Genomic DNA, 11,651 nt, shown 5'->3' with positions numbered 1-11,651 from the left:
AATAGTGCGGCCCTGCCGATGCAGGTCGTGATCTGGTCGATGCCGGCTTGATGAAGTGACCATGCGGCGATGCCGGTATGCCCGCTTCGTGTAATCTGTGGGGCGGCGATATTGGTGATGATTTATCCTTCGCGATGCCGGACTCTTGTTCGGCTTGCCGAGATGATGATCCGAAGAAGTTGAGCTCAGCTCAACAAAGTGACGACGTGTCCAGCGCAGGTCGGCAGCCTTGGAGCAATATTGCCGGACTGGTTTGACACCAGCATGATGATCAAGATGACCTCAGGGGAGGCTTTAAAATTTACGGGCACGTGTTTAAAAACAACGCTCAATACCCTAGAAAAGAATTCCTCTAAAAAGGTTGTCCAATATCACGTTCATAAAGAAACATGAATTCGTGTCGGATCCGTATTCGCGCAGAAAACAGATCCAAAAATCGGTCCACTCATCGGAAGGTTCCCGGAGTTTGAACCGTCGGATCGAGCTGAAATTTGGAGGGGTAGTAGATATGGGAATTCCGCAGTATATGAACGGTTGGATCTTCGAAAGGACCTCCGAGCTGGGATCTGGAGGCCACGCCCTAAATTCGTCCAGATTCCAGTCCAGATTTGACAGGGCTCCGGTATATCGTAGATTGTCGGAGATTCCTCCATCGGAACTCGACGAAATTTTGCATGGATGCTGTAGACGTAATCCCGCACTATTCCACCGAAGCAATCGTCAAACCAACGCTCGAGAAGATGGTGACGGTGAATACAAGTTCGCTGTCCATAAAAATAGCACGGCCGCCCGAGGGCAATGTTGACGTTGAGCCCTCGAGCTCCATGGATGACTCCTCTATGATCATAATAGAGATCGGAGTTGATGTTGAAGAAGGACCCCGTCTGAACATGACGATCGGAGATGGAGCACGGTCCTCGGTCGAGCCAAGGTGACCAGTCGAGTCGGCGACGAAGATGCCGGCGTTGAAGTTGACCTGCGGGCAAGCCATTGATCCTTTTGCCGATCACACAACGGAACTCTCAATGAAAGCACCAATGTCGGTGTCAAAACCGGCGGATCTCGGGTAGGGGGTCCCGAATTATGCGTCTAGGATCGATGGTAACAGAAGGCAGGGGGCACGATATTTACCCAGGTTCGGGCCCCCTTGATGGAGGTAATACCCTACGTCCTACTTAATTGATATTGGTGGTATGAGTATTACAAGAGTTGATCTACCACGAGATCGTAGAGGCTAAAACCCTAGAAGCTAGCCTATGGTGTGATTGTTGTATATATGAACTATCGACTAGCCTGCCCTGGTTTATATAATGCACCAGAGGCCTAGGATAACAAGAGTCCTAGCCGAATACGCCGGTGGGGGAGGAGTCCTTGTCTTGATCACCAAGTCTTGTGGAATCTTCCATGTATGCGGCAGCTGTCCGGACTGGCCCAGGAGTATACTGCCATGGGGGTCCTCGGCCCAATCCAACTGATCGGGAGACGACGTGATGAGTACCCCCTAGTCTAGGACACCGTCAATAGGTATGACTATTTTAATTCTGTCATAAATTTGTCATGGATGTATATGCATGACAAAAACGCGACATACTGTGACAAACACGTATCATGACGGAAGTGTATTTTTTTGTAGTGTCCCTGGCAACGGCGTCAGAAATCCTTCTTGCTACCTCTTGAGCACTGCATTGGTTTTCCCTGAAGAGGAAGGGATGATGCAGCAAAGTAGTATAAGTATTTCCCTCAGTTTTTGAGAACCAAGGTATCAATCCAGTAGGAGGCTATGCGCGAGTCCCTCGCACCTGCAAAAAAAAATCCTTGCAACCAACGCGATAAGGGGTTGTCAATCCCTACATGGCCACTTACGAGAGTGAGATCTGATAGATATGATAAGATAATATTTTTGGTATTTTTATGATAAAGATGCAAAGTAAAATAAAAGCAAAGTAAAAGCAAAATGAAATAACTAAGTATTGGAAGATTAATATGATGAAGATAGACCCGGGGGCCATAGGTTTCACTAGTGGCTTCTCTCGAGAGCATAAGTATTCTATGGTGGGTGAATGAATTACTGTTGAGCAATTGACAGAATTGAGCATAGTTATGAGAATATCTAGGTATGATCATGTATATAGGAATCACGTCCGAGACAAGTAGACCGACTCCTGCCTGCATCTACTACTATTACTCCACTCATCGACCACTATCCAGCATGCATCTAGAGTATTAAGTTCATGAAAACAGAGTAACACCTTAAGCAAGATGACATGATGTAGAGGGATAAACTCATGCAATATGATGAAAACCCCATCTTGTTATCCTCGATGGCAACATTACAATACGTGCCTTGCTTCCCCTACTATCATTGGGAAAGGACACCGCAAGATTGAACCCAAAGCTAAGCACTTCTCCCATTGCAAGAAAGATCAATCTAGTAGGCCAAACCCAACTAATAATTCAAAGAGACTTGCAAAGATAACCAATCATACATAAAAGAATTCAGAGAAGATTCAAATATTTTTCATAGATAGACTTGATCATAAACCCACAATTCATCGGTCTCAACAAACACACCGCAAAAAGAAGATTACATCGAATAGATCTCCAGAAGAGAGGGGGAGAACATTGTATTGAGATCCAAAAAGAGATAAGAAGCCATCTAGCTACTAACTATGGACTTCCAAGGTCTAAGGTAAACTACTCACACTTCATCGTAGGGGCTATGGTGTTGATGTAGAAGCCCTCCGTGATCGATGCCCCCTCCGACGGAGCTCCGGAACAGGCCCCAAGATGGGATCTCATGGATACAGAAAGTTGCAGCGGTGGAATTAGGGTTTTGGCTCCGTATCTGATCGTTTGGGGGTACGTAGGTATATATAGGAGGAAGGAGTACGTCGGTGGAGCAATAGGGGGCCCATGAGGGTGGAGGGCGCGCCTGGGGGGGTAGGCGTGCCCCCTACCTCGTGGCCTCCTCCTTTGTTTCTTGACGTAGGGCCCAAGTCTCCTGGGTCTTGTTCGTTGAGAAAATCACGTTCCCGAAGGTTTCATTCCATTTGGACTCCGTTTGATATTCCTTTTCTTCGAAACCCTAAAATAGGCAAAACCAACAATTGTGGGCTGGGCCTCTGGTTAATAGGTTAGTCTCCAAAATAATATAAAAGTGGATAATAAAGCCCAATAATGTCCAAAACAGTAGATAATATAGCTTGGAGCAATCAAAAATTATAGATACGTTGGAGACGTATCAGCGAGCCAGTTGTCTTCTCTCGCGCAAAAGCGGGTCATCAGAGCGGTAAGGGCTGACATGGATTTTGGTTTTTCCTAACTGAGATGGTGGGCGAGCCACTCGTCCCGGACACTGTGTTTAAAGGCCGCTAGGGCTTCCGCGTCCGGACAGTCTATGATTTGGTTCTTTTTAACTAAGAACCTAGTCCAGAGCTTTCTGGCTGACTCTCTGGGCTGTTGGATGATGTGACTTAAGTCATCAGCGTCTGGTGGCTGGACATATGTACCTTGGAAGTCATCGCAGAAAGCGTCTTCCAGATCCTCCCAGCTGCCGATAGAGTTTTCAGGCAGACTGTTTAACCAGCACCTTGCTGGTCCTCTGAGTTTTAGTGGGAGATATTTGATGGCATGGAGGTCGTCTCCGCGAGCCATGTGAATATGGAGAAGAAAATTCTCGATCCATACCGCGGGATTGGTTGTTCCATCATATGATTCGATATTCACGGGTCTAAACCCCTCTGGGAATTCATGCTTCATAACTTTGTCAGTGAAGCAGAGTGGGTGTGCGGTGCCTCTATATTGGCCCACGTCGCGACGTAGCTTAGATGGAGTCTGTCTGTAGTTTTCGGGCCGGGCATAACTAGACTTGTCTCGTCCAAATAGGTAGCCGATGTCGCATGTCGAGGCACGTCCTCGCGATCCGTAGATCGACCTGTTGTGTCGTGCTCTACTGTCCAGGTTCTGCTGAGGGTCGTATGTATGACCCTAAGCTGTTTTGTCTCTGTTTTTTCTTTGGGGTGAGGTAGGCTGCTGTTCGGCTTGAGCTTCCGCTTTATCCCGACTACATAGTGGTCGGTTAGCCGCATTGTCCCGACTGCGTGGTACATGTGCCGGCGCCTCCTCATCGAACTGAGGTAGCAATATGTGCTTCGGGTAACCCTTGGTTGTGTGCTTGGGGCCGTATTCTCCGGCCACTAGGATGTTTATCCATTTATCCTTGAGCAGCTCTTGGTCAGCTTGAAGCTGCTGCTGTTTATTTTTCAGGCTCCTTGCCGTGGCTAATAGCCGGCGTTTAAAGCGCTCCTACTTAAGAGGTTCCTCGGGCATGATGAAATCCTCGTCGTCGAGGCTCTCCTCATCCTCAGAGAGCGGAATATAATTACTGTCCTCCGAGTCTTCGTGTATGGCATGTTCATGCGGGCTATCGTGCCCGTCCTCTAGTTCATCCTATTTGGATGTTGCCCCAACAGGGGCTTCATTGTCGTCGGCATCGTCCGAGGTGTTGTTTTCTCCGGTGCCGGTATTACTGTCTTTTGCGCGACGTGACTTAAAGCGGCGTCGCTGACGCGGGCGTCTGGGCGGTGTCTCCAGAGGTTTATCCTCAACTGGATCTTCTTTGTCATCTTCGTTAGTTTCTTTAGGTGTATCCACCATGTATACGTCGTATGGAGAAGTGACCGCCCCGCGTCCGGTGAGTGGCGGGTTTCGGCCCTGCTCTTCTTCGGCATTGTCGTCTATACCCTCAAAGTCTTCGGAGCCATAATCGAGCATGCCAGTTAAGTCCTCGACAGTGGCTCTGGAGTGGGTGGCGGGTGGGAAGCAAGATTCTTCATTATCAGCCCCTAGTTCGAACCGAACATAGTTCGACTGTGAGTCCCCCGCCAAGGACATGTTTTTCAATGAGTTTAGCATGTCACCCAAAGGCGAGTGCTAGAAGATGTCTGCGGCGCTGAATTCTAAGATCGATAAACGATGAAGTTCGGCGTCCGCGGGCTCACATGGTTCGGAACTTACGGTCGGAGACGAGTCTGGAGTTCCAGTGGCACATGTATCGTGTGAGATCAAGTCTATGTGCGGCTCCAACGCCGGGGAATCTGTGGCCTCCATGGCGGGGTTGAACTTCCCATCCTTGGATGGCGCAGTCTGCTCCGGATCTAAGGCCAGAGCGGGTATGGGAGCTGTCTCCTGGATGCAGTCTGATGACAGATTTAGGTCATGTCCCTCGGGGTGGCCAGGAGTGGTAGCCGCGGTCTCGAATACGGCGAAGATCAAGTCCCCACGGATGTCCGCAATGTAGTTCAAGCTCCCAAATCTGACCTGACAGCCAGGGGCGTAGCTTTCGATCTGCTCTAGATGGCCAAGCGAGTTGGCCCGCAGAGCTAAGCCGTCAAACACGAAGATCTGTCCGGGAAGGAAAACTCCCCCTTGGGCAGCATCGTTGTAGACGGTTGAAGGAGCCATCGAGCCTCTTGATGACAACACAGTGGAACTCTCAATGAAAGCACCAATGTCGGTGTCAAAACCGGCGGATCTCGGGTAGGGGGTCCCGAACTGTGCATCTAAGGTCGATGGTAACAAGAGACAGGGGACACAGTGTTTTACCCAGGTTCGGGCCCTCTCTATGGAGGTAATACCCTAGGTCCTGCTTGATTGATCTTGATGAATATGAGTATTACAAGAGTTCATCTACCACGAGATCATAACGGCTAAACCCTAGAAGTCTAGCTTGTATGGCTATGGTAATGTCTCTGTCCTCCGGACTAAGTCCTCCGGTTTATATAGACACCAGGAGGATCTAGGGTTACACAAGGTCAGTTACAAAGAAAGGAATCTACATATTTGGTCGCCAAGCTTGCCTTCCACGCCAAGGAGAGTCCCATCCGAACACGGGTGCAGTCTTCGGTCTTCGTATCTTCACAGCCCATCAGTCCGGCCCATGGCTAACATGCCGGATGTCCGAGGACCCCTTAGTCCAGGACTCCCTCACCTGTATTTACAAGAAAGTGAGTGGGAGCTCTGTAGCATTTCTAATATTATATGTGGATGGCATATTGTCGATTGTAAATAATACAAAATTTCTGGATAGCATAAAAGGATACTTGAATAAGAATTTTTCAATGAAAGATCTCAGTGAAGCTTCTTATATATTGGGCATCAAGATCTATAGAGATAGATCAAGACGCTTAATTGGACTTTCACAAAGCACATACCTTGATAAAGTTTTGAAGAAGTTCAAAATGGATCAGTTAAAAAAAGGGTTCTTGCCTGTGTTACAAGGTGTGAAGTTGAGTCAGATTCTATGCCCGACCACTACAGAAGATAGAGAGAAAATGAAAGTCATTCCCTATGTCTCATCCATAGATTCTATCATGTATGCAATGTTGTTTACCAGACCTGATGTGTGCCTTGCTATTAGTTTTGCAGGGAGGTACCAAAGTAATCTAGGAGTGGATCACTAGACAACGGTCAAGAACATCCTGAAATACCATTAAGGACTATGGATATGTTTCTGGTTTATGGAGGTGACAAAGAGCTCGTCGTAAATGGTTACGTCAAGCAAGCTTTGACACTGATCCGGATGACTCAACCGGATACGTATTTATATTGAATGGTGGAGCTGTCAGTTGGTGCAGTTCCAAGCAGAGCATCATGGCGGGCTCGACGTGTGAAGCGGAGTACATAGCTGCTTCGGAAGTAGCAAATGAAGGAGTCTGGATGAAGGAGTTCATATCCGATCTAGGTGTAATACCTAGTGCATCAGGTCCAATGAAAATCTTTTGTTACAATACCGGAGCAATTGCCTTGGCGAAGGAATACAAATTTCACAAGGGAACCAAACACATCAAGAGACGCTTCAATTCCATCCGCGATCAAGTCAAGCAGGGAGACATAGAGATTTGCAAGATACATACAGATCTGAATCTTGCAGACCCATTGACTAAGCCTCTCTCACGAGCAAAACATGATCAACACCAAGACTCCATGGGCGTTAGAATCATTACTATGTAATCTAGATTGTTGACTCTAGTGAATGTGGGAGACTGAAGGAAATATGCCCCAGAGGCAATAATAAAGTTGTTATATATATTTCCTTATATCATGATAAATGTTTATTATTCATGCTAGAATTGTATTAACCGAAAACTTAGTACATGTGTGAATATATAGACAAACAGAGTGTCCCTAGTATGCCTCTACTAGACTAGCTCATTAATCAAACATGGTTAAGTTTCCTGACCATAGACATGTGTTGTCATTAGATGAACGGGATCACATCATTAGAGATTGATGTGATGGACAAGACCCACCCGTTAGCTTAGCATAATGATCATTTAGTTTTATTGCTATTGCTTTCATCATAACTTATACATGTTCCTCTGACTATGAGATTATGCAACTCCCGAATACCGGAGGAACACCTTGTGTGCTATCAAACGCCACAACGTAACTGGGTGATTATAAAGATGCTCTACAGGTGCCTCCGATGGTGTTTGTTGAGTTGGCATAGATCAAGATTAGGATTTGTCACTCTGTGTATCGGAGAGGTATCTCTGGGCCCTCTCGGTAATGCACATCACTATGAGCCTTGCAAGTAGTGTGACTAATGAGTTAGTTACGGGATGATGCATTGCGGAACTAGTAAAGAGACTTGCTGGTAACGAGATTGAACTAGGTATGAAGATACCGATGATCGAATCTCAGGCAAGTAACATACCGATGACAAAGGGAATGACGTATGTTGTTATGCGGTTTGACCGATAAAGATCTTCGTAGAATATGTAGGAGCCAATATGAGCATCTAGGTTCTACTATTGTTTATTGACCGGAGATATGTCTCGATCATGTGTACATAGTTCTCGAACCCGTAGGGTCCGCACGTTTAACATTCGATGACGATTTGTATTATGAGTTATGTGTTTTTGATGACCGAAGTTTGTTCATAGTCCCGGATGAGATCACGGACATGGTGAGGAGTCTCGAAATGGTCGATACATAAAGAATGATATATTGGACGATGTTATTTGGACGCCGGAAGAGTTCTGAGAGGTACCGGGTAAAAACGGAGTGCTGGAGGGGTTACCGGACCCCCTCGGGAAAGTAATGGGCTAACATGGGCCTGCACCGCACACGGCTCCTCTCTCCTGGTGCGCCCAGCCTCCCCCTCTCCTCCTTTATATACGGAGGCAGGGGCACCCTAGAACACATAAGATCAATTGTCTTAGCCGTGTGCGGTGCCCCCCTCCACAGTTTACCACCTCGGACATATTGTCGTAGTGCTTAGGCGAAGCCCTACGCGGATCACATCATCAACACCGTCACCACGTCGTCGTGCTGACGGAACTCTCCCTCGTCCTCAACTTAATAAAGAGCTCGAGGGACATCATCGTGCTGAACATGTGCTGAACACGGAGGTGCCGTACGTTGGGTACTTGGATCGGTTGGATCGTGAAGACGTTCGACTACATCAACCGCGTTAATAAACGCTTCTGCTTTCGGTCTACGAGGGTACGTGGACACAGTCTCCACTCTCGTTGCTATGCATCTCCTAGATAGATCTTGCGTGATCGTAGGATTTTTTTTGAAATACTGTGTTCCCCAACAACTTGGTATGTCTTGGCTTGTCGTAGAAAACCCCGGCAATGGTGCCAGAAATCATTCTTGCTACCTCTTGAGCTTGCGTTGATTTTTCCCTTGAAGAGGAAAGGGTGATGCAGCGAAGTAGCGTAAGTATTTCCCTTAGTTTTGAGAACCAAGGTATCAATACAGTAGGAGACAACGCGCAAGCCACCCAATACCTGCACAAACAAACACCAACCTTGCACCCAACGCGATAAAGGGGTTGTCAATCCCTTCACGGTTATTTGCAACGTGAGATCTGATAGAGAAGGATAAACAGCAAAGTAATATTTTTGGTATTTTTGGTTTATGGACCGGAAAGTAAAAGGTTGCAAAAGAAAGTAAATAGGAAACCAGAATTGTAGATTGGAAACTTATATGATGGAAAATAGACCTGGGGGCCATAGGTTTCACAAGAGGCTTCTCACAAGATAGAAGATATTAAAGTGGGTGAACAAATTACTGTCGAGCAATTGATAGAAAAGCGCAAAGTTATGACGATATCTAAGGCAATGATCATGAATATAGGCATCATGTCCGTATCAAGTAGACCGGAACGATTCTGCATCCACTACTATTACTCCACACATCGACCGCTATCCAACATGCATCTAGAGTATTAAGTTCATAAAGAATGGAGTAACACCGAAGCAAGATGACATGATGTAGAGGAATTAACTCAAGCAATATGATGAAAACCCCATCTTTTTATCCTCGATGGCAACAATACAATACGTGTCGGTTCCCCTTCTGTCACTAGGATCGAGCACCGCAAGATTGAACCCAAAGCTAAGAACTTCTCCCATTGCAAGAAAAACAAATCTAGTTGGACAAACCAAATCGATAGTTCGTAGAGACTTGCAAAGATATCAAATCGTGCATATAAGAATTTAGAGGAGATTCAAATAATATTCATAGATAAGCTGATCATAAATCCACAATTCATCGAATCTCGGCAAACACACCACAAAAGAGTATTACATTGAATAGATCTCCAAGAACATCGAGGAGAACTTTGTATTGAGAGTCAAAGAGAGAAAAGAAGCCATCTAACTACTAGCTATGGACCCGTAGGTCTGTGGTAAACTACTCATGCTTCATCGGATAGGCAATGGTGTTGATGTAGAAGCCCTCAGTGATCGAATCCCCCTCCGACAGCATGCCAGAAAAGGCCCCAAGATGGGATCTCATGGGTACAGAAGGTTGCGGCGGTGGAAAAGTGGTTTCGTGGCTATCTTGGAAGTTTTGGGGGTATATGTGTATATATAGGAGGAATATCTAGGTCAGGAGGCCACCGAGGGGCCCACAAGGTTGGGGCGCGTGCCCTCCACCCTTGTGGCCGCCTCGTGGCTCTTCTGACTTGCAGTCCAAGTCTCCTGGGTGTCTTCTGGTCCAAGAAAAATCATCGCGAAAGTTTTATTCTGTTTAGTATTCCTTTTCTGCGAAGCTGTAAAACAAGGAAAAAACAGAAACTGACACTGGGCTCTAGGTTAATAGGTTAGTCCCAAAAATCATATGCTCGTCCTAAAAATCATATAAAATAGCATATTAATGCATATAAAACATCCAAAACAGATAATATAATAGCATGGAATAATCAAAAATTATAGATACGTTGAAGACGTATCACTTCTTCACCTGCTTCATCCGGCACTCCTTCAACCGCAAGTACGCCACAAGCTTGGGGAAGGAGGGCTCCGGCATCAAGGTGAGGTTGGCGGCGGCGTTGCCGAAGTCCTCGTTGAGGCCACCGGTGAGTGTGCTGAGGAGGAGATCATCATCAATCTTGGTGCCGATGTCACGGAGCTCATCCGATAACGTCTTGAGGCGGCGACAGTAGTCATCGATGGATTGATCATCCTGATGACAGTCAAAAAATTCCTGCTGCAGAAAAACATGACGCTGAAGCTTGTTGTCGGTGAAGAGGCCGTTGAGCTTGACCCACACGGCGCTTGCATCATCACCATCGCTCACGACCGTGTGAAACAGGTCCTTCGAGATGGTGGTGAAGAACTACCGGATGAGCATAACGTCGATCGCGGTCCACTCAGAGTCATCCACCATGGAGCGAGAGTCGACGATGCCGTCAATGTGATCCACGAGATTGTTCTCTCGGAAGAGGAGCGAGAAGTAGGTCTTCCACGTGTAGTACGTGGAGTTGGTTGCGTCGAGGATCACGGGAACGCGGTCATGGATGTTGATGTCGCGGATGTCAGCGGGGTCCATACCGGCGAAGGGGTTGGTGGCGCCGGAGATGGATGAGTGGACGGACATGGTGAGGGAGAGGTGGCGGCGCACGAGGGGAAGAGGAGGTGCGGCGGCTAGGGTTGTAGATGGGAGGGAGAAGCGGCGGCGCAGCGAGAGGCGGCGACTGTTGGGGTGGAGCGGCTGCGAGGGGAGGAGCAGCGGCGTTGGAGGTTGGTGGCGGCGGTGGCGGCGGCTAGGGTTGCAGAAGCGGTTTAGGCAGGGATCGATACGGTATCTGATACCATGTTAGTTTGGGAGAAAAAAAATGTGTGCATCAATAATTCTCATTGATTGTGCACTAGGCACATATATAGACACAAGGGGTGCGCCTGGTGTTTTGTCTCCCAAGATACAAGTTATAGAGGGGAGAAAGACGCGACAGGTGCAATCGTATGTGTATGTTTAACATGCTCCATAGAGCATAAGAAGACCATTAGTTACACCCCGGAGCTCATGCTCTTAGGTGCAGATTTGAATTACTGCAAGTGAAATATGCTATTCCCATCGAGGAGGCGGATTTGTGGTCTATGGAGACATCTACACCCTATATGAAAAAGAAATTTAGTAATTCAACAAAAAGTCAAAAATTCCTGAAAATATTTTTGAAATAAACTTGACCTTTTATTGTACTTGTGAGAAAAAATCCACAAAAAGAAAATCTCCCTTTGGCTTCTTTTCAAAAAAGACAAATTTTTGGCTAAAATAGTGTGAATAGTGACCTATAATAGCAAATAAATTTTGTCTTTTTTGCTGTGAGGTCAACTTTTGTTTTTTTCGTGAAAATT

The 11,651-nt window shown here is 46.7% G+C and overlaps 1 protein-coding gene across 1 annotated transcript; it reads right to left on the bottom strand.

Annotated features, from left to right (window-relative positions):
* Nucleotides 1-10,245: 10,245 nt before the first annotated feature.
* LOC147970590 (uncharacterized) lies at nt 10,246-10,893 on the bottom strand. Its single transcript, XM_087523503.1, has 2 exons — nt 10,681-10,893; nt 10,246-10,632 (listed from the first exon to the last, which is right to left on the bottom strand). Exons 1-2 carry the CDS (start codon nt 10,891-10,893, stop codon nt 10,246-10,248), a joined length of 600 nt encoding a protein of 199 aa, XP_087379629.1.
* Nucleotides 10,894-11,651: the final 758 nt, after the last annotated feature.

The sequence above is a fragment of the Triticum urartu genome, chromosome 5A (assembly GCF_056163025.1).
Source record: "Triticum urartu cultivar PI428250 chromosome 5A, HENAU_Tu73, whole genome shotgun sequence".
Taxonomy (NCBI): Eukaryota; Viridiplantae; Streptophyta; class Magnoliopsida; order Poales; family Poaceae; genus Triticum; species Triticum urartu.
Note: the sequence above shows the minus strand (reverse complement) of the source record. Positions and strands in the feature narration are given on the sequence as shown.

Coding starts and splice junctions, on each gene's coding strand:
- LOC147970590 (XM_087523503.1), bottom strand. CDS start 10,893: ATGTCCGTCCACTCATCCATCTCCGGCGCCACCAACCCCTTCGCCGGT. Junction 10,633..10,680: donor TCGTCGACTCTCGCTCCATG/GTGGATGACTCT, acceptor CTCATCCGGTAG/TTCTTCACCACCATCTCGAA.